Consider the following 24,604-nt stretch of genomic DNA (forward strand, 5'->3'; position numbering starts at 1 on the left):
CCTGGTAGTTAGAGACTAACTTACCTTCGCACCGCTCCAGGATTTGAACGGTTTCTCCAATTTCTAGACTTAGGCCATGAGGCAGCGAGCCACGGAAGCTGCAGATCACTAAGACAGAAAACAGACACAGGAAAAGAAAATGATGAGAAATAAACCTCAACGCAAAATTAGCTTATTTATAATTATAGTTGGCACAAAGAAAATCCATTTCTGATCAGCTTTATCACTGAAGTTTGTGCGTCCAGTCATCAAATACAATACACTTCAGCACTACAGTGCAAACCGGGTCTGTAGTTACCAAAATGTCTTAAATTAATGATTAGATGATGGCTATAATTAGGGTACATTAATCTGAAGCAGATATAGTTTGGTTACCACTTTTGATTAGCAATACTGTACAGACATTGAACAGATGATTTGATCTTAATGCGAGATGCATCATTTCTTGTCTGCTCATCTTGACCATAATAAGACCATAAAAGTAAATAAATAAATAAAATAAAATGTAAAATAATAGCCGTCTCCACTTTCTAATGCAGCTAATTTTGTGCTTTGATGAGTATACAATTTACTTTTTAAATCCATGTAATAAGCTGTAATAGAGCATTTGTTTCATGTTTGGAAAACTGTCACTTTCTTTCCCACAGTTTTATCAGCTCTGCTACAGTATTTTTAAGTGCAGGTCCGGTAAAATGTTTGGATGGGTTGTATCTGGGACATGTTCTTGCTTGTGCATATACAATGCTGGAATTATGCTGGATTCTAAGAAGATTTTTCCCCCACCATTAAGAAATGCCTCAAGGCTGAGGAGCTCTTGAGCATTATTCTAATGCATATGTCCATGTATGTCTCAGTACCTCGTTCACAGACACTTGTACTCATTACAAGAGTCCTCTAAAATCTGATTAGCACAAGTTGTTGCAGAGGTCTTGGTGTCTGCAGACTTTAAATATCCTGAAAGTTTGGGGATTTAAAAAAAAAAAAGAAGAAGCTGCTGGTTGCCTGGATTTTTCTTTGTGCCCAGGTTTCAAAGGAGCCCAGCTTTGTGTATGCAGTCACTGCTTACTGGTTGACGGAAGGGTGCATCCATTATCCAATCAACGGCAATTACGCAACTAACTCACCTCCATAATTGACGAAATTCTGATTTTATTTGTATACATTTTTTTATTCATGAGTTTATTACTATTATCTGCAAACCTAAAAGTCATTCAAAACATATTTCTAAAAAAGATTCAAATGTTTAAATAAATGTTTAATAAAAAAAATCCCATGGGCTTCAGCTCGTGAAAGTCCGTGAATTAATGCTCCCCTGCTTTTAGTGAAAAACTGAAAGACTGCATCTGTATCATAGCTTGTATTTGATGCAAGTACTTTCCTACTAGCCCTTGTCCTAAGTTATTGTGCTTCCTATCCTACAAGCATCTTGCAAATGTTTCTAGTCAGCTAGTGAAAGTCTTATGACACACAAGTTTGTGTCAAACTCAATGTTTGGATTGACTTCTGGCTTAATCAGGACAAAAGTCAGTTGCTGTTTTGTCTTTTTTAATGTTACTATTAACATTGCTTCAGCAGGAGAGAAGTCCCAAGGTTTGGGTTTAAATAAGATTAAATCGAACATCAAGTCTTCTGTTTAGTAATCCTACTTAATGCCTTTTACAATGATAGAACCATCAGATTTATTCGACAGAGAGACACTTTCTTTATCTTGTTCATTTAGTTGCTTTGATGACATCATGTGATTTATAATTCTCCCACAAAGGCTTTAGTTTAATATTTAATGTTTGTTTGGAAGTGCCACCGTAATTTCCCATAAAAACCACTTGAAGTGGTCCTGACAGGAATCTAGGTGCTGTTAATAATTCAAAACAGCATTAAAAGTGCTTTTTTCATGAGGGATCTACTCTAAACCTACAGTACCTGAAAGCAAGAATAAAGACTTCAGAGTGACAGTTGTATAAAGCTGCTTATAATGTTCAGCTAAGGAACCAATGAAAATATACAGATAACAGCATGAATCCAGTTCACTACTGACTTACTAAAACACTTACATACATAAATAATAAACACATACTTTTTTGAAATCATAAATGGAGCTGCTTTTAAGGGTGTGTAATAATTTACCCCACATCATTCTTTTTACTGTAACTTCTTACAGTTTCATTGTTGAACAATTGGTATTTCAGCTTCCTATATAATCCCAAATCCAGCCATGTGTAGATGACCATTCGTAGAAACAAAAAGGAGGGCCAAGTTTAACAGAATGGTGTAGGGAAATAATTGCATTTTAATCATGGAAAATAGGTCATCGACATTAGCATTCGTTGCAGAATCCAGCAGTAGCAGCCACCATGAAGGCTCAAGGCCAACCATGCTCACTCTGGGGAAAGAGTTTTCATCAGGTGAAAGAATTAGATGTAAAAAAAAAAAAAAAACACACACACACAACAACAACGTAAATACAGTGTGCTCTATTTTGCCAATTTAGCAGCCAGTTTTCACTATGGCCCAAAAGCACCAGTGCCTTTTGCCCTTCAGGTAATCACCGGTGCCAACCTACATTTTTCACTATATAATTAGCTGAAACAAAAGTTTGTTAAATGATCATCAAGGGATGAAAGGGATCATCATTCCCTTTAGGGGGAATCCATGATACAACCTTTGAAAACCTTGAATGTACTAGCTCAAGGGAATTTTGTTATTTGTTAGATGATCCATTGGAGGGGCAAGTCTATATAAATTTAGTCTTTTTATGAACAAGACTTGACAATATATCTTTTCAGTATGATGAAATTTCATTTTCAGGAAAAACGGCAGTCAGATTTATAAGTATATACTGGATCACTAAAATGCTATAAAATAAAACAGAAAATGTTTAAAGTGGTTCCAAACATGGCTAGTGTTACATTTTTATCAATGTACTTCTTCCCACAGGCCATTCAGAATAACACTGGAATTTGATAACACTGGAAGAGAGCTGGAACTTTCTGGACTCACAACACAACACCAGGTTATGTACGTATATTACACAGTTCCCTGAGAAGGGAAATGAGACTGCATCATGGCTGATGCTATGGGGATGCTTTTTTGAGGAAGTTGTGTCTGAAGCTCTGTGTAATATCATGCCAATTTATCGGCTTATGTAGGACAAAGCGGAGTGCACCAGCATGAAAGGGCATATACTGTACGTTTGTAACATCTCAGGCCAGAGGACTGTAGGAGACAATACCCCTGGTGGAGTGAGCCATAACTCCCAGAGGCAAAACCAAACCACACACATCAGAGGTCGGGGCGATAGTCTCCAATACACAGTGCTGCTTGGAGAATGGATTACCTTTGTTGCAGCCACCCAAGCAGACGAAAAGAGAAAAAGATTTACACCGCGCACTCTAGTAATGGGTGTAAGTGCTAAGAGCCTGATCTGGGCACAGCAGGTATGGTCCGCTGACCTGTGGTGTGGAGGGCAGATGGCCTGCAAAATGACAACATGACCAGCCATCACAGGCACTGACACAAGGAGGCCCCAAGAACAGGATCGTGGTTCCTAATAACGGCTACCACATAAACCTTTGACAGGCCCTCAAAGAAACCTTACTGCAGAAACTCCAACATTGTACCAATAGGGCAGTAAACTGGATGCTGATGATGCCAATTACACCAAAAGCAAAAGAGCCTCCATGTCAGAGAATACAATCTCCTCGTGGAGGGAACCCTAGCATTTAGTATTGTCTCCACAACCTCGGTTGAGAAAGCAGACTCTAGGAGCTGGTCTTCCTCACGGGCCAGAGCCAGAGGTTCCAAATCTCGGGACATGGGTGGAAAATTGCCAGCTAGTGACAAGAGAGAAGGTCCCTCCTGACGGGAATCTCCCAAGGAGCACTGTCCAAGATGGAGATTAGGTCAGAGAACCATACTCGAGATGGTAAACAGGAAGCCACCAACAACAGGTGCACTCAATTGTGGCGCACCCTATCTAGGACTCCCGGAAGAAATTTCCAGAGAAAAGCCGTACAGATGGAGCCTCGGCCATGTTTGTACCATGACTTTGTGAAGAGAAAGAGAACTACAGGGGACAATGGGTCGACACCTCTGAGGCGAAAAGATCCACTTGCTCCTGGCCAAAGATTTGCCATATGCATTCGACCACCTGAGGGTGGAGACGCCATTCCCCAGGCCAAAGCCCTGCCTCAACAGCGAGTCTGCTTCCCGATTGACATGCCTTGGAATGTAAATTGCTCTTAGCAAAATAAATCTGCCATGCCAGCCTGTACAGAGGATACATCAATGATATAGGGTCTATCCTCCGAGTGGACCTGATAACACATATGATAGCCCCTCAGCTCTGGGAGAACGTGTTGCAGTGCTAGAAACATTGCCCTCATTTCCAGGTGATTTATGTGCCATGTAAGACAACCCCCCACAACCACCAACCCCCAATCCCACCCCTCAAGTGGGGCATCGCTCCACAGCCTGAGAGTGATGTGTCTGTCAAAATAGTTTTAACTGATGTAAGAAAGCAGTCGTCAAGCTTAGAGTGTGCAACGCAAGCTTATTCCTAGGCCAATCTAACCTAAGGTTAGTCACAGCACGTAGACCTACAATAGCACTTCGAATGGCACAGATTGTGGTGGCAATTCGGCTGACATTTGCTCCTCATCCCCCACATCAAGCTCCTCAGAGCCTGATGCAGACAACATTATATCCTTATTCAGGTCGAGAGAAATCACAGTATGAGCTCTCAAAGCTGGAGAGGGGGTATGAGAGTCAGGTGATAGGACAAGAGAAAGTTGATCACCCATCTCATGTTCCTCTGCAACTAACTCGACCTGCAAGCCCCATGATCTAAGTATTTGCATTGCCTCGGTAGACACAGGCCCAGAGCTACCAGGTGCAGGTGCTTGGCTGGAGAAAAAAGCCAAATGAGAGCAAAGTTTACGGAGAGGAAACATTTCACAATGCACGCAGCTGGCTCCCTTGAGAGCCACACATGCATGTTCCTCCCCCAAACAAACAGCACAAAGAGTATTGTACTGCCGTAATGTAGTAGGGGCACGGATGCACGCACTTTCTAAATTGTTTGCTCGCTATAATTTCTTCTCAATTCCTTCTTTGATTCTTTGATATATACAGTATATGACAAGCGGGACAAACAACAGACAACAAACATACACAGAGCTACACAGACCTACAAACATGTACTTCCTGAAAACAAAGAAACTGAAGTAATGTGGCATAGATGTCCTTATATGGTCTTGCTGGCATGCTCTACTTTGTCACATGACCTACCTGAGCTGATAAATTGGCGTGACTTCACACAGAGCTTCAGATACAACTTCCGCAAACATGCGTTGCCATAGCGTCAGCCATGATGCAGCGTCGAGTTCCCTCGAAAGGGAATTGCACTTAATTATGAACATGCACTTTATTCATAACAGGTATTCATTACAGTCATCCTTAATGTATACCACCATATTTTTTCATATATTTATTTGACTGTATTCTTTTCATTAATAAGTGTACCATTTCATGTGCTACATTTGTTTTTTTATTTTATGTCTATTTATTTTTTTCAATTGGTCAATTGTACAGATTTGGTACTTGACTTTGCACAGCTCTTTCTGTTCTCTGTTCTGATCTCTATTTTATGTCAATAATTTTGAACCATGAGTGTTTTGAACCATCACTGTGTTTGTGTTTATGGACAGAGCTTAATTCATCATACCAGATATTGTATTTGTTATACAAACTTAGGAATACATCCATATTTCCTGCCTCATACAAAGGTCTAAAGACTGACAGGTTCACATGTGAGTGCTTGTATTTCTGCATGTGCATTTATGCTTCTGATTACTTCGATTTACAGGAGCTGCTGTGACGTGCAGGATGGCACTGTGCACCACTGTGTCATCCAGTGAAATTTCATCCTCCAGCAACACAGGAACCAAGTCAAAAAACTGTACTTGGACACTTGACACTTTGGTGCTGATGCTGATCCAGAGCCATTCATATCACTTCCTCACCTTTAATGGTGACACATATATACAAATTTAGAATGATATACACATAAAATAACAAACTCACTTCCAAACAAAAAAACCCCCGTGTGCATTTTTTTTTCTATCTTATACAACATAAGGCCCAAAAGCATCAGCCAATTCTGTCCAACTGAACATTTGGCCTGTCAATTGAAAAATAAATATGAAAGCATTAAAGACAAACACTGGCCGAAGTGAGGACATCTGAATATGCATATACATATTACTATGAGTTTAATAATAATTTTAACCTACAAACAACCATCATTATTTTTTGTTCTATTATTTATATATTTATTTAATTATTTACTTTATTTGTAGTTCATTTATTTATTGTTTTTACTTTTAACTTTTTTCTTTTTTTGGTGAATGTTTGTCATTAAAATTGTACTAAATCTGTACAACACTAGATGGCACCCTGATTAATGCTCATTAGAGTTTCTCACTCTCTCTGTCATGCTAAAATAGAAGTGTATGTTCACACACAAACACACACACACAAACACACACACACAAACACACACACACACACGATTTAAGCCTTTTATTAACTTCACACTGTGCTTTGTCTGCCTACCCGATTATTTAGCTAAAAATAAAACAATAAAATGACACTACATTAGGCACAACTTATAACTGCCCTAGCAACACAATAACAATAGTGATAAAGATAAATCTATTGCTGCAGTATATCTTCTGCTCAGATTTAAAGGCAAAACAACGTGTTCACATCCAGAGTAAGTAAGGATGCCCTTCTGTGAGGGCAAAAGGAAATAAAGGTTCCTTCTATGGATTTAGAAAAAGGTGTATCAGAATTGAAATTTGCACATGCAACCCATTTCAATCATGTATACTGTATATGACTATTACTGAGGACTACAGAGAAAATATGTATTTATGTATTACAGTTCTTTTACATTAACATTTTTATGACTTTTGGTAGATGCCCATATGCAGAGTGCCTTATATTTATATCTTTAATACAGCTGAGCAGTTAAGGGTTAAGGGCCTTGCTCAAGGGCCCAGCAGTAGCAATTTGGTTATAGTACTTACAATAGTCATTAGTCCCATGCCACTTCCCTTCCCTTCCCTTCTCCTATTCTAATATTTAATAATATGCAAATTAAGCCTATTAAAGACTTAACTATAAATTAATTACTCTTAACATCAGCTACATGCTTCTTAAAATAAGTTGAAACTGCTGAGTTGGCTAAGTTTGCTTTTTTTTTTTTCCCTTAGCACAAATTGCAGAAACAGGACCACTTTTCAAAGTCTTTGACCTGAACTTTGGTGATTTCTTCTAAAAGTTAGAAAATGACTATAAACATAAAATATCCAGAAACAGCAAAATCTAGAACATTAGGCATAGTGATTCTCTCATCTAAGGCCCATTTTCCTAAATATTTTAGAACCTTATGCCACAGCAAAAAAATTAAATTTGCTATTTGAATAGGAGTTGGCACGAATCACCCTTGCCTTTGAAGGCTTGAGGATGACGGTGAAATCTGCCTGCAGATAATGATCTGAACCATGTTGGGTTTAGACTACTAATTAGATTGGAAATACTTACATACTATTTTGAATTACAAGTAAAAGAGCATCTGATTCATGAACTAACCTGAATGGATTAGGATCTTGTTAGTACAATGGTTCTCTGCCAGTACTGAGATTTGTATTTATCAGTGTATCTCAATGTGACTCTTAGACAGCATTGAACTAACAGGGACATGCTCACAGTCCGCACCATACTGATCATTCAGCCTGAACTCAACTACACACATGCATCTAGATACCAAGAGTTCTCTTCTGCTATACCAAGCCAGTGTTTGATTCTCATTTTGTTTTCTAAATCTCAATTTTTGCTCGTCTGCCCTAGTCTGTTTCCTCATCGCCTGACCTTTGTCTTTGCTTAGTGTTTTGATAGTAAAACGCCAACCCTGTGTGAAAACACAGCCAGCAGATACCAGATGCTTCACAACAATGACTTCTCCACTTGAGATCGCAGTTGCAGGTCATTAATTACGACATTTGCTAAAGTATCCGCTGTGTTTGAAACACGTTAGCTTTGGCTGCAATAGCTGCAGTTTTTTCTAGTAGTGCTGGCAACACAACATGCAAAAACCTTTATTTTCCTATATAATAAGGAAATAAGGTCATAAAAGAAAACACAAGAGAAGAACCAAAATCATTCATTATGATCTTTGGTCATCATCTTGATTAACAACAAGAGTTTTCCAGGAGAAGAGCCTCTGTTTTTGACAAAGCATGTTTCACTAATTTTATTTTCTGTTGGAAAATGCATATATCCACATTTTAGTTTTTCTGTTTATGGAACGTGGCTAATACCCATCTGTCTACCCACACCAGTCACATTTAAATGACCAGTGAAAAGCGTGGCCATGCATTGGACAAAGTAGAACTGTTTCTGTTCAGCTGTCAGTTAACTGCATTGCGATGTGATGTTTACACAAACTATTTAAAGTTGCAATGCATTTAAATAAACTATTGAGCTTTATTTGTAAAAGTATAACAATATTAAAATATTGCCTAATATTAAGCTATCCTTATCTCCCCAACACTACTTCAACAGAAGCACAGGATTAATAGGATTTGTAGGATTAATCTCTTTCCCCATACAGGTACAAAGCAAAAACCCAGTGTTTGCCAAAAGCTCATATTTGACTCTAGGAATGCATCTTGAGTTATAAGAGATGTTCTCTGCAAATCTGCTGTGCAAGTTAGCACTTTGTTTTCCATGCAAACAGTAGCTGGTGCACCATGCTTTCTCTTTCTGTAAAGGAAAATTATTTGCTTTGTGGATTTAACATATATCAGTCAATAAGCCTACAATCGTGGTTAATGTTTCAGTTCTATTTGGCAAACTGACTAATGATCTAAGGCAAAGACTAATAAAATAAATACTGCATACATACTATCTAGGCAGGCTGACATGCTGGCACAACCGGTCTATACTGGAAATCATGTGAAGCATTCAAACATTTAAGAAAATGTTCCTAGCACATACTTTGTTTACTCACTAGTTTGTGATAAACCAAATCCAAATCATGCATATGCAGATGTCAAATATTAGGACAGCTTGGTGTGTATTTCTCTCACATACATAAATAAATTTGTGCTGAATTTTGACCTGTCTTGGATAGTTTCAAAACATACATTATATGGACAAAGGTTTGTGGACACTTCACTATAACACTTCTGAACACTGCTTGAAGATCCCATTCCATAGTTTGTCCCTGTTACTGTTATAATAACTTCCAATCTTCTCTGAAGGATTCGAAGGGCTCTGTTCAGGAACACTTAAGTTTGACAACCAGCCTTGACAAAACATGTCTGCATGGTGCTCACTTTTTGCACAGGGGAACTGCTATAGTTCCAGGGAGGGAATATTGTATTGCTACAGCATACAAAAATGCCCTGATCAATTGTGTGCTTCCAAATTTTTGCTAACAGATTGGTAAAGGCCAACAAATGAGTAAAGGTCACATGTCCACAGATTTTTAGAATTATAGTGTATTTAATGCGCCTCTGTGTATAAAAAGCTACCTGCAATTGTGTAAATCCATGTTCCCTTGTTGGGGTAAATCCCTGTGTCTAAATTTCATTATTTGAAATAATTGTTTTCAAGTCCCTTATAAGATTCTCACTCACTCACTCATTTTCTACCGCTTATCCGAACTACCTCGGGTCACGGGGAGCCTGTGACTATCTCAGGCGTCATCGGGCACCAAGGCAGGATACACCCTTGACGGAGTGCCAACCCATCTCAGGGCGCACACACACTCTCATTCACTCACGCAATCACACACTACGGACAATTTTCCAGAGATGCCAATCAACCTACCATGCATGTCTTTGGACCGGCGGAGGAAACCGGAGTTCCCTGGAGGAAACCCCCGAGCCACGGGGAGAACATGCAAACTCCACACACACAAGGCGGAGGCAGGAATCGAACCCCCAACCCTGGAGGTGTGAGGCGAACGTGCTAACCACTAAGCCACCGTTCCCCCTTATAAGATTCTATATTTTGTAATGTACCTGGAGATCACAGAAATAGGTCATATGTATTTAAGGTCATATAAGTTTAATTAAGCACAGAAACATCACAGCAGGTGAGGTATTTTTCTAATACTTTTGAACTATAATGAAAAAAGCTAACATAAGCCATCAGATAAACACAGAGTTAATGAATTCATTGCCACAAATAGAGACCAACCCTCCTCAATTAGCTCGGATTTTAAAGCCATCTTAACTGACAACTAGTCAGAAGAAAAGGTCCTTGATGCATAGCCCTTTACAACATTGCCAAAATCCACCATTATTTGATTCATTACGGATGTTAATCTATGATGGGTGGAACATCTAGGAGTATTAGCAACATGAGCCAATGTAGTTTCTCCCAGGAACAAGAGATTTCTATTTAAAAAAAATAACACATGAAAGGGCTGTAATCTCTGAACCTGTATTTATCTGGATTGCCTGGTCTCAGAAACCTCCGTTTAGAAAGGTACCCATGTAGTTGCCTGCAGCTGAAAGCACTACATCAGAGCAAAGTGATGACATCTATCTACTCATGGGCCAAACTCCAACCTCTGGCCTAAGCAAGACTAAGGGATTTTAAAGTTCCCAGTGGCTCTTTGTTGGTAGATTCTGAAAACAGAATCTTGTTTCAGCTATATTCCATTTGATCTCTACACAGAAGGCTATAATTAACAGGTAATTTCGATTAGATTCAGGAACAAAGATACCCAGACCATGGCATGGAGAGTAAGTTATACAATGTAGAGCAGGTTACACAAGGCAGTTCAAAACACTTTCAATTCAGCCTGGTTGTTTTATTCTGTGCCACAACAGACCTGACACCTTCATGGCTCTTTTCACTCCTTCTGCATCAATTATTAGTGGTCATATTTTAATCCATCTGACATGTTCACTATGTGTTTTCTTTAGATAAGTATAGACAATTTAATAACCACCTGACAACAATATTCTTCAAGTTCAATACTAGAAATATAGCTGCGAGCAGAAACCTGGGACTGAGGGCCCAAGTTCTCCTCTCAAGCTGCGCCCTTAGTGGCCAATTATTGCCAAGACACAACAAAGATAAATATTATTATCAGATTTTGTGATTATACATAGTGCAGCTAAAGAGCATGAAATGACTACGTTTAAAGAAGAAACTATGGTTAAAAAAACGCAAAAAAAAGCAGCTCAGGGATATATTTTGACTAACTTCTATGCAAAAAAAAGTAACTTAAAACATATATCAGGGTAACAGAACAAAGTCAAAATCTCGACACAAATTACAGACAAGGTGAATTTGGTGTGAATTTAGAGAGGTAAACAGCAATTTGACAATTTCATATCACATCATACCTGAACATAGCAGACCTTGGATGTCGGTAAAGTAATATTTAAATACATCAGAGTATGTTAAAACATGTTATTGCTTAATAACATGCCAAATGAACCTAACTGGAATATATATATATATATATATATATATATATATATATATATATATATATATATATATATATATATATATATATATACTCTAACTGGAACTACAAAGGAAATTATTGTAATAAAACAAATCAGCGTTGATGATGCGCTAACTAACCTATACTTCCTATCCAAACAAAAGATACAGAGGGTGGCACGTGCTCTTAACCTAGTGTGTCTAATACAGAAAAGCTTACCTAAGTGTTGCACAATGTATGTCACGTGACGTACTCACCTGTCCAGTTTTCCCCAATATAAACAAAGTCATATCCACAAAGCGAAGAAACACAAGCATCCAGATGCAGAACAAGTGACCCTCAAGTCACATACACAAAGTGACCCTCAGGTCACATACACAAAGTGACCCACAAGTCACATACACAAAGTGACCCTCAAGTCACATACACAAAGTGACCCTCAAGTCACATACACAAAGTGACCCTCAAGTCACATACACAAAGTGACCCACAAGTCACATACACAAAGTGACCCTCAAGTCACATACACAAAGTGACCCTCAAGTCACATACACAAAGTGGCCCTCAAGTCACATACACAAAGTGACCCACAAGTCACATACACAAAGTGACCCTCAAGTCACATACACAAAGTGACCCACAAGTCACATACACAAAATAACTAACAAATTGGGATACATGAACAGTCTGACATACTAAAACCGAATGAACAACAATATAGCTCTCTAACAAATATATATATAGATAGATAGATAGATAGATAGATAGATAGATAGATAGATAGATAGATAGATAGATAGATAGATAGATAGATAGATAGATAGATATGCTGTGTAGATATTTGCATAAAGTAAGATTCCTTATTGGATTCCAAAAGTATAAGTGTATGACAGATTGTCTTGTTTTTCAGTTTAGAAATAATCCTAATGTTTCCTTAATATGTTAATACTTGGGGGGAAAAAAACATGATGACTTCTGAACTTCTCTATTCAGGTCACTGGAAAAAAACAATACAAGAGCGCACTGGGCATGATAGTTATTGGTAGGCCGGGTTTTCCTCAAAAAACTCATAAAACATTCACACAATTCTAGCCGGCAACAATATGGCACTTAATCAGTATTGTTATAGCCTGGCTCCAGAAAGCAGCAGAATTTGTTAGTTAAAGCACAACACAGGGATGGTAAGTACCGTTTTTCAGTGCTGGCTGTGGACGACTGACTTTATCACCAAATCCCTGCCTCAATATGGCACATACATTTGACCATCCTTATTTTATTTTCACAATATTCTTTACACCCGTGATTGTGTGCATTTCTGAATGAACATCTATCAAGTGGAAAAAGCCAGAGAAGTAAATAACTAAATCCAGACCCAATCATGAAAATGAGAGTCGGGGAACTCCACATCATTTCCGCAATATACTGAAAACTAATTTGGCAAAAAAAAGCTGAATGTTTAATATGAGTGAAAGGCATGTCTTGCTGGATGTGAGAGTAGGGACAAATGTATTAATGGGGGATTATATAGGATTAGATTAAGGAAAGAGGAATTTCTGATGGACAGGCATTTCAGAGCAAGCTTCTGTCTCTCATATGCTAGTGTTTTACTGAATGACCTACAAATGCATTATATTCAACTCAGTTTTATCTCTAACCATACAACATTAATAAAGGTTTTAAAAATTGGGTTTTAAAATTCGGCAAATGCATGATTAAATATTTATTCTTTAAAACTATAGAATATTATTATTTCTATATTTCTGGGACACTATTTAACTTTGAACCAATAAACCAATACAACACATTGTATAAAAAAAAAATCTAAAAATAAAAATACAATAATCATAATAATATATATATATATATATATATATATATATATATATATATATATATATATAATATAATATAATTAATATATATATTATAAAATTAAATATTCACATGAAACGCCACTCTATCTGACTAACATGGATGACGCATTAAAACAATATAGGGGTTCCTTTATATCTAAAATTTTACTTTTCATTCGAGTTGTTGCTAGTAAAAATTTTAATATTACATAAACAATGGAATGCGAAATAGATACATATTCACTACTGATCTCAGACTTTTTAATCCCCACTGTCTGTACACAGCCACGTCTGGCTAAGATTTGCTACTAATATTGCAGATAACACAATAACTGGAAACCTTACACTGTTTGGAGTGTCTCTTTCCACATGCTCATTAATCATGCACAGACAGTCTATCAGAGAAACACTGAACACACCATAAACGTGTTGCATGCACACACTCAGGTTTGAGTTAGATATAGATAAAGCATGATTTAGCTACATTCACACACAATGAAATAGTAATACGCAATTGAAGATGCTTACACAAACTGTTAAGCCGTGGGTGTGTGTGTGTGCGTGTGAGAGAGAGAGAGATGTGTGTGTAGCTGTGGAAGGCACTTTGCTTCAGGGTCCTGCTGCAGTCAGTTAATCAGATCAACTTAGTGACCTGAATAAATTGTGCTAAGCTGTTTCAAAAAATAAAAACTTCCCTGAATCATGTCAGCCTGTGTAATGCAATACATTTAATCGTTTATCTTTTTCTGAAGCCCTAATTCTTTTAAAACTTTGGTACCCAAGATTCATTGTGACTCCATCAGACATTTCTTCCGTTACAGACATCTCGCTTCCATGAATCACTCACACACAATGTGTGTCTGTGTAAGTTTCTAGACTGTTGTTTCCACTACATACAGTAAGTACACAAAATGCTTTACGGTCCAGACGAAAATGTGTAAACTCTGTGAATCCAAGTCTATAGCAGGGATCAAAATACAGACAGGCAAATTCAAATAGAGATAATCTGTAATCAGAGAAACTCGAAAATTCAGTTAAATTAGAAACCAAGGCTTTTTAATAAAACCAAAAGGCTATGAGAAAACAAACAAAATATAACTAAACACAGCACATGTGAACACGATCAGGCAACAAACTAATGGCTGCAGAAGGAGGATACATCACTAAACCAGACACAAAGGCACATGATGCTCGAAGCCAAAGAAAATCTGACATATAAGAAGAAATGATGACAGAAATCACTTCCTATAGTAATTTTGTTTCGTCTGTTAAAAAATAAAATAAAGCTAGAACGATATTATGAAGGTTTCAAGGTTCCACACTTTCCTGTTTTTCCTCCCATCAGTGTTTTTGCTACAGTAGTAACAAGTATATACAGATCACTGCTTTTTAGTGCACTGATTAATATTTGCCAACATTTCTGCTATAATTCTTCCGTCTCATCAAATCTCCACAGTAAACATCATCCAAAAGGTGACAATGACTTACAGTACATGAAATTATACACCATTTTGTGTGCTACAGTTTACATAAGAAGTCATGTTATTTTCTATAATGAATGATTTCTATCTTCTCTTCAAACCATCAAATATGAGTTGAGTTTTATGAATATTAAAATTCAAACAATTCATACATAGTTTGAAGCAGAATGTGGGTATTTGACCTTTCTTATTCTCCATAATTTTCCACGCTGGTATAGTGGTACAGTGTACAGATAGTAAAGTTTAAGAATAATACATAAATCTTTTCATAGACGTGATCCGATGCACCTTAACTCCATCTTAATCTGTTCAGAAAGGAAAACACGGTGGAATCCAGAGCTATAGAGGTACATCACTGCCTTCATTCAGCAAGTCAGTTCAAGGCTCACACACTAGAACCCCATGCTCATTTCTGGAAACATGTAAAGCTGTAAAATGGGCTAAGCAGAGGAGTTTTCAATCAATCACTTCAATGCCCAAACGCTCAGGTTGAGGGCTGAAATCCCTACTTCACTTCTTCCAGTACAGCGCTGGTGCGAGCATAAGTGATTGTCCTAGAGGTGGTCACCAAATTAAAGCATGGGAATGGGGTTTGACCACTAAAAATGGTGTTGTTGACAGTGCAGAAAACAGGAGATGACCTCGGGGAAAGCTTCACAAGGAACAATATTTGGAAAACCCAAACAATATCCATGTCTTCAAGACCTGAACCAACCAGCAAGCCCTAGTATTCACCATCCTTTTTCAACCTGTACCAACATACCTTAAGAAAGAGCTCCACCATAGCATGAGATACAACATGAAGTATTTCAATAACAGCTACTTTCCATTATATTTACAACATTTGACAGACACCATTATCCACAGCAACTTACATTTAATCACAATATTTATACAACAGAAGAATTGGGGATTAAGGGCCTAGTAGAAGACACTTAGTGGACCTGGGATTCAAACTCACAACCTTATGATCAGTGATCCAACACCTTTATTACTATGCTACCACATCTCATGTTCCACCATCCATTAATGTTCTGAATGGGACCTCTGATCAGGCATGAGCTCGTTTCTCTCTTTTTTATGAACACACACACACACACACACACATGCCCCTCAACATCTATGGACTACTCTAACATATCATTCATCTCAGGAACACAGACATACACTATACATATTAAATAAACAAATATGTTCATATGTTAATGTGCGTGATATCAGATGCAGTGTGTATTCTGTACAATAATATTTATTGCCATTGTCTCTGTCTGCTGTATTGTCCGGCACTGTTGTATTCTTGCACCTGCACTTGAAGTGCTCAGAAAAAAATCATGTTGTGCCTCTAGAAAATGTAAAACTAGAAAACTTTGGTAATGCTTAAAATGACCATGAGGGGTGGATTCAAGAAGATAAAAATACACTACAATGTTGAACATCACAGATTTAACCACTAGAGCTCCAATCTTGAATAATCCTTATAATCTGGACTAATGTACCATTAAATCACTTGGATGGAAGCCTGGCTTGAGAGTGCTTCATTAATGCAAGCAGCTGTAACGTTACACACACACACACACACACACACACACACACACACACATCCCATTCCATTTTCATGCAATGTACAGACACACAAGATCCCGTGTGTTATCTATCATCCTGATGTTGGCCTAAAGAAAGCTCTTCTTCCTCCTTTAGTCTGTCTACAGTAACTTTTTTCAAAGGACTAGAAACACAGACACACTTTCTCCTGTAAGGCTGTAAGGTACCGGGGCTGAGTTAGCATAGCGGTTAGTGTGCACCATATACCAGTCAACACAACACCAGGATCTGAGTTAAGGTGCAATTTGCCACGTAAGCATTCCTGACTGAGCAACATCGAGCTGCGCATTGTGTCACTGATTTCCCAACTGGACAGGAGGGTGACGAAGGGCAAAGATTCAGAGAGATGCTGTTTGTCACCTGCATAATGAGAGCTATTGATTTACCTGTAAGCGTCTTGTTTGAGGTGCCTGTATGTGTGCTGATGTATGGGAGTCTGAGGGTCTGTCTATATATAGAGAGCTAGGAACTGCAGTCAGTAATAACTGCAAGTTATTACTGTACATGTTGTTCTTCATCAGGCTGAGGTAGATATTTTATTCTTAAATTAATTATTTCTTCTGGATTTGTATTTTTTTTTCTGTTTATTTTTATCTTATTCTGATGTGTGTATTGTGTGAAAATGTCGGAATCTATAATGATATATTTTCTAGAATGGACATATTAAATGTTCTATTATACAAGCTTCGTGCAGTTTTGTGTCATACTGCTCGCAAAGCCATGCAATTTTTGTCTACATAAGAAAGTATTCCAAGGTTTTAAGCTTCAAAGACTAGACAATTTCAGGATCACATCAAAACAGTCTAGTCAACTTAATTGTATGATGAATGAAGAACTTGCTGGTGTGACATTTTCACTGTATTTAATAGTCCTTTACCTGGTTCGCACTAATAATTAGCTCCACAGTAGTCTAGTCTTTTTTGTTGGTGTGCACTCTTTAATGTTTAACAGCAAAAATGTTATGTTAGATTTCCAGTTTAAGCAAATAATTTTAAACTCTACTTTGGCTAGTAAACTCTAATTTGGTTTCCTAGTTCCTTGACTTTCTAGAGTTCTAGTTCATTCTTTTAAACCTATTTCTAAGTAGTTTTAAATAAACTAAATCATTCATTCATTCATTCATTCATTCATTCATCTTCTACCGCTTATCCGAACTACCTCGGGTCACGGGGAGCCTGTGCCTATCTCAGGCGTCATCGGGCATCAAGGCAGGATACACCCTGGACGGAGTGCCAACCCATCGCAGGGCACACACACACACACACTCATTCACTCACGCAATCACACACTAGGGACAATTTTCCAGAGATGCCAATCAACCTACCATGCATGTCTTTGGACCGGGGGAGGAAACCGGAGTACCCGGAGGAAACCCCCGAGGCACGGGGAGAACATGCAAACTCCACACACACAAGGTGGAGGCGGGAATCGAACCCCGACCCTGGAGGTGTGAGGCGAACGTGCTAACCACTAAGCCACCGTGCCCCCCCTAAACTAAATCAAATAAATAGAAAATAAATAGCAAAAATCTGGTCATTTTTGAACAAGACAATTTCATGTTTCTAAGTACATTAGTACAAATGGACTATGAAATACTATGAAAAATAAAATATGTTTGAATAATATTTGTTAATTATATTAGTTTTGATGAATTTTATAATAGGAAATACTCGATACATTTAAGTATATGCAAGATATTTTACTTGCTAAAATGCCATTTTTTGCAGTGTAGGTTATTGATCTTTGTCTTAAATTTATGTCACAGTTTTTGAACTGAGTTATAATAAATTAATGTCTATATGTAAAACAGGCTTTTACCATGTATGAGTTGCGAGCGAATGTCACATAACTAACCAGAATAATACACAACAGTCACAGCTACTAACGCTGCTCACTCTGTGTGACTAACTTCACACTATTGGGATGAGACTTTTTTTATCTTCAGTAACCAGTCAGGGTCGATGTAAATACAGAGCATTTTTTGTGACCCTTGTTGAGATGCACATACACATTTATATATTTAGGCACACCTAGGGGCAATTCAGAGTTACCGGTTCACCTTGGATAAATATACATGTTTTTTACTGTGTACTTAAACTGTGTAATTTTTATTATAAATATTATATTTCTAAAAAGCTGCTTTCAGATCTCCACTGTAAAAGTGCTATACAAATAAAATTTAATTGAAATGAACTGAAATTGAACCTAATGGAAGCTTTTTGGGAGATGGGAGGAAACCCGAGAACCAGGAGGAAACCCATACACACAGAGGGAGAACATTCACAGCACCAAATGCAGTAATGTTAAGGGTGATTATGCTGATTTTTTTAAGATAGATAGATAGACAGACCGAGACAGACAGACAGACATACAGACAGACAGACAGACAGACAGATAGACAGACAGATAGACAGAAAGACAGATAGATAGATAGATAGATAGATAGATAGATAGATAGATAGATAGATAGATAGATAGATAGATACTACCATAGATACTACCAATTCCATTGTCTTCTATTTCTTGAAAAATGTCTTCACTCATATACAATATACATAAGTTGACTTCAGGCAGTAGGGATGATAAGATATTCAAACTGAATATGCATTTCAATGCTAAATATGAGCTTGGTAACAATTAGTACATCCACATACCTGTAACATAGTACATCCACATACCTGTAACATAGTACATCCACATACCTGTAACCAGCAGTAGCACAACATGCTGAAAATACATCTTAACCATGTAATATACAGCTCTTTGACTACTTGGGAAGGCTTCAGCAGAACACGGTTTTAGATCACCCTTAATGCATGTTCTTAATTTTCTGCCTTTTATAGCTTTAGGCAAGTTGAAATATTTAGTCACTCTAGTCAGTTGTGAATTAGAAGCTCAAAGACAGCCCCTTAAAGTACTTTAGGCTGATTAATGACTAGAGAAAGTTGTGTGCAGGGAACTTGAGCTGAATCTGCTTATCACATGATGAGAGCGTGGAGATTTAATAAACCATCAGCAAGAAGGGGTACTGTCTTATAACACTGATGGGTATAATCAAGATAAACGAAACAGATTGTCAGAAGATCTCCATTGTGTCACAGGACCTAAATTGTGCTCGTCATTCTGTCATATCTGTGCTATCTGGGTTTGAATGCTTCTACTGAAGTATGGCAGTAGGGTCAGATGGACCAACAATACTGTATGCTGTAACTGCTATGTCTAGCCTGGCTCTGGACAAAGCCATGTTTTGTGCCTATCTGTCACTTGGCACCGAGGAAAGGAGCGAGTGTAAAACAATACAGTGTGCCAGAATGATATGTCATTCTCCCACTCATGCTTCTCTAGCTCACAGGATTACCAGCTACCATTGTGTGGTGAATGAAAATCCTCTGATTATTGTTGGGCATGTCTTGCCTTTGTGTTACAAGGTGGAGTGTTAGAAATCTCAGTGTGCATGGCACAATTAAACAGAACGATGAGGGCAGGATGTGTGATTTTGTGATTAACACAATAAGTGGTGATTAATTTGTAAGCTTGTTCATTTAGAGGTACTTAGTCAGCAGGTACTGAACAAATATAATCATTTGTAAATACCCCTGTTGAAACTGGCATTCAAAATGTCATGTTCCCCTAACATGTAATGATGTCGAACTGCTTAAAATTAATGTTGCATTACTCATATATTTCAAATTAATCAACATGACCCATATGAATTATTAGTACATCATGTAACTACCATGGATCTTTAACTAGTCCCTTGGCTTTCTCCAATAAAAGTCGAAATAAAATAGTAAAATTGCATTAACATGTAAAACAGACAGTTGGATCTCAGGCCTCTGGATATGCACAACAAAGCCACAATACATGCTAGGTCATATGAGAGAGAACGTATATGAATGCTTGCATGGATTTTTTAATAAACTGGTTAGTGATGTTTTATTAAGCCAACTCAATAAAAGAATACAAAAAACAAAATAAACATGACACAAATATATTCGGTAGTTCTGGCCGGGTACATTTCTCCATTATCTTTATTTCATGAGTGAAAATGTCCACCTATAGGCCATAAAATCAAGTGCATGGATGAAGCTTGGGTTCTGCAATACAGAAGAACACTGGGCCAGAAAAGCAAGGGTGTTGATGGGTAGCTTGATTATGTTGCTATAATTCTGGGTTGGAAATTGCCAGAAGTGAATCAGCATACAGAGGAAAATCTGAAAAGCTAACACTAGTTACTGTAAATTTGGGCGTGTAATCTAACTGAATTAATCTAAAAACAAAAGTATAAAAGGTGTTGTTGCTGTTTATGAGTAACATCATTCACACCTTTTTTTGCATTGAATGCTTAACTGGACTTTGACCAGAACATGAATGCAATTCCATAGGAAATATGATTTTATTATGAAAAACTAGTAGAGCCATGAGGTTCAATTGAATACAAGATTGCAGTGAATGCTGCTTGTTAATTATCATGATTTATCTTGTGACGTCTCATGAAACATTCCCATCAAGCTTTACTCATGACCACTTTATCTAGCTTAATGCAATTTAACTGTAGAAGTCATGACAAGCTAGTGGCTTACACCATCCAGTTTGCAAAAGGGTAGTGACATCCCATATTAAAAACTTGTACTAAACAGAAATGACATATTACCATGCAGTACCTCCCTTCAATTAACATTTTCCTGTAGTGTTGTTATAAATGCTGTGAACCATTTATTACATTTCTAACTGCCGCGGTCCTCAATGGCTTCACAATGGCTTCTACCACTTCTGCTTTGTAGCAGTGTTCAGCATTTCACATTTAATTTGTGTACAGTTCTAATGCATTTTAAAATTATTAACAGTACACTAGACTCCAATATATTGGGTTTCCTAAGGATTCTTTGGATCAATAATATCTTAACATGGACAATAGATCAGGGAAAAGGGAAGAAAATGAAGTCAACTTCATCAGTATCATTTTATTTGTTCATTTTCCCAGGACTTATTATTTTCCACTACTTAGGTGATTAGAAAGTAGTTACATTGCTGCTCTTGTTAGTAAGCAGCTATTTTGCCATACTACAAAAACTGTAATGTCCAATAACAACTTTCTTCTGGTTAGGATTGTGATGGACCAGAACTTGATATAAAAACGTGAGGCTGGGGCCGAATTCTTTCTGTCTCAGACTGCATTTGTATCGGGACATTGGATGTTTTCACACTAAAACACCCCCAAGATGTGATTTCCATTCAAGCTCCTTCTGTAGCATGGCATTAGCAGTGATTGAGAAGGTGAATGAATATAAATGAATATAAACAAAGGATTATTAGTACAGTAGATTATTGACGCGATCATCCTTTTTCCCACCAAAATGCCTTTCAAACCTTTAACACAGTGGGTTACAACTTTTCTGTTTATAATGATTTGCATTCTGAGGAAATGCAGCAATCAACCCAGTAGCACATTGCAGACATTAAAAAGCTAGAAATCTCCAATAAAGCTGCCTATGTGTCATTACGTGTGTGTTTATTCATTTGCCCAACATCATTATTGTCAATGATGAGACATTCTGATATAATGCATGGCTCAACTCTAACAGTTTCTTTGTCAAGCTGTTGCGAGTTAGCCTCCACTCTAATATCGCTCATATCAGCCATACAAAGACCACTCCTGAAGCAGGAATATACCTTAGGAATAACTCCGGTCTAGCAAGTCTTGTCTCCTGGGGTTGTCCTGAATCTTAAATAAATCTTTCATCTGCTGTAATTCTGAGCTTTTTCTGTTTTATTTGTTGTTTTCACCTTGAATTATGGTACACTGACTGTTGTAACCTATCCAACATGTCTCAAAGCTGCTTCCTTTCCTTTTCATGATTTAGTCTTCTCTTCCCTCTGTGCTTGCTCCAGCCTCTGTCTCTTTCTCTTTCTCCTATCTGAGTGGGTTTTTGGCTCACCGTGGCGTTTTCCAGTCAGCCATGAATGGGAGGCTGAAGCTCCGTGGCACATTCAGGGGGCCGCCTGCTTGCAATCTGTCAGCCTGCTCACCCGCTATGCCAGGGCAGTGTTTACTAATGAGGTCAGTGCCACTTGTCCACACTGACCAGGGCTTCAAGGCTCTGGCCAGGTACACTTTTCCATTCTCTTTATTTCATGAGAGCCAAATGTAAGAATATCCACCCACGGAGCATAAAATCAAATACAAGGTAGAAACATGGGCTTTGCAATACAGAGGAGTGCTGGGCCGTAAAAGCAAATAGTATTATAGTAGTGTTGCTATAATTCAGGTTTGGAAATTTCTAGAAGTGAAAATGAATGTGAAATCAGCTCAAATCAGTTAAATATGGCTGTGTAATTCAAAGAATATTATTTAATCTTTAAAATAAACAAATGTGGTTATTGTTAGAGGTGGAGGTGGGGTTATTTGTGGGTAGATTCATATATTCATACAACATTGGCTGCCTATTTGAACTGTGACTAATACATATGGTAGTCTTTTTGTTATAGATGCAACTTCATAAGAAATATGATTACATCATGAAAAAACTAGTCCAAATACCACTTTTGCAATTTACGGCAGAGTGAAAAAGAACCAATTTGGCAACAAATCATGTCACAGAAATCACAGATTTACTTCATCATCCACATAGTGAGGTCTCTGACATAAACATATACAGTATAGCATGTGGCATGATTCTGTCTGCAATAAACCCTGATTGTACTTGTCATTCATTCACCATGAGCTTGTGTTTGTTTTTTTGTTGGTTCTGGTCTTGTCTCCACCCCGTTGTTCTTATTGGTCTGTTCCTTGTTGTGTCCACCTGTTTGTTGTTAGCCCTGATTATATTATTGTGAATTTGTCTCATTTGTTTTCCAGGTTCTTTGTTCAGTGTTCACGGGTGTTGAACCTGTCACCTTGTCCTAGATATTTATTTTCTGATTCTGCATGCCTTATATAATCATGCCAGTGATCATAGCTATGATTATTGTATTCATCCAAATAAAACCCATGGTCAGTTTACACAATATGATTCCTGCTCTCAGTTACCTTATTTTATACCGACAGGATTGTTTTTTACCCTCACATGCAAGCAGAAGATAGTCACACACTTAAATGTATACACATTTTGTATACTAATACTACTAATATTACTAAAACTACTAATATTAGTATCATCACTATACATGTATATACTATAATGTATATGTATTATGGACACATGTACATAAAAAAGTACATTTTGAAGCATTTGACCAAGTGATTTAGCTGTATTTGTTAAGTCACTACTATTGCCCTGTATTTTATTCCCTCTTGAAATCTCATATTCAAATAAATTAGTGCATATTCCTTATTCTGGGGACTTTTCTATCTCATATTGACATATCAAACTTTGAGCGTGCTTTTGATTATAAATGACAAAGCTCCAATTTATAAGACTTTATAAGTCTCTCTCTCTCTCTCTCTCTCTCTCTCTCTCTCTCTCTCTCTCTCTCGTGTGTGTGTGTGTGTGTGTGTGTGTGCGCGTGTGTGTGTACCTCACATCATTGCTCCCTCAGGCAAAGGGGAAACAAAATGGATGGACACATGGGATTACAGTCCAGATGGTGGCTCTTTCAATAACTGGACCAGTAGGTTAAGCCTCCATTACACAGGCTTAGGGCACAGTAACTGTTTATCACCCAAGGACTGTGGATAATGTAAACGGCAAGTAATCAGTTATGCACTAAATGCTAAAAAAATACGATTACAGCCATGCTGGGAGCCATAAAATCACTGATTCCACTTCAGGTTTCAGAAAGTGGGGGTCAAAATTAAGCTAGCACTAGTGGGCACACCATTTGTTTCTGGGGAAAATCTGAGAGACAGAGTAAATCTGCTGCCACTGTTGCCCCTGAAGACTGGCAAATATGATATTATCGCACCCAGTTAACGGATTAATTAAAGAGCCTGTGAGTTTGTACAAAGTGGCATGGCCAGGAAACCATCCTGTCCTACTGTGCTGTAGTTGGTGTGGCCAAAGTGCAAACCGCTAGCCAATCCTGCCACCCAAAATGAAAAGCAGACAGGAAATCTCATGAACACAAAACTCGGAGGCAATCACCCCGTGCTCACATGACTCTGCGACTGGTGACTGCTCATTTCCTATGTA

General features: G+C 37.8%; 1 protein-coding gene across 4 annotated transcripts in view; it reads right to left on the reverse strand.

The window, feature by feature from the left end:
* The window catches only part of dock3 (dedicator of cytokinesis 3), a 223,631-nt gene that overhangs the window by 178,556 nt on the left and 20,471 nt on the right, over positions 1 to 24,604 (reverse strand). For all 4 annotated transcript variants that reach the window (XM_060858528.1, XM_060858527.1, XM_060858529.1 and 1 more), the window contains exon 2: positions 25 to 108. In XM_060858528.1, coding sequence (XP_060714511.1) covers positions 25 to 108 — 84 coding nt within the window. The remainder of the gene's footprint in view (positions 1 to 24; positions 109 to 24,604) is intronic.

Source organism: Tachysurus vachellii, chromosome 22, assembly GCF_030014155.1.
Source record: "Tachysurus vachellii isolate PV-2020 chromosome 22, HZAU_Pvac_v1, whole genome shotgun sequence".
In the NCBI taxonomy this organism is placed as follows: domain Eukaryota; kingdom Metazoa; phylum Chordata; class Actinopteri; order Siluriformes; family Bagridae; genus Tachysurus; species Tachysurus vachellii.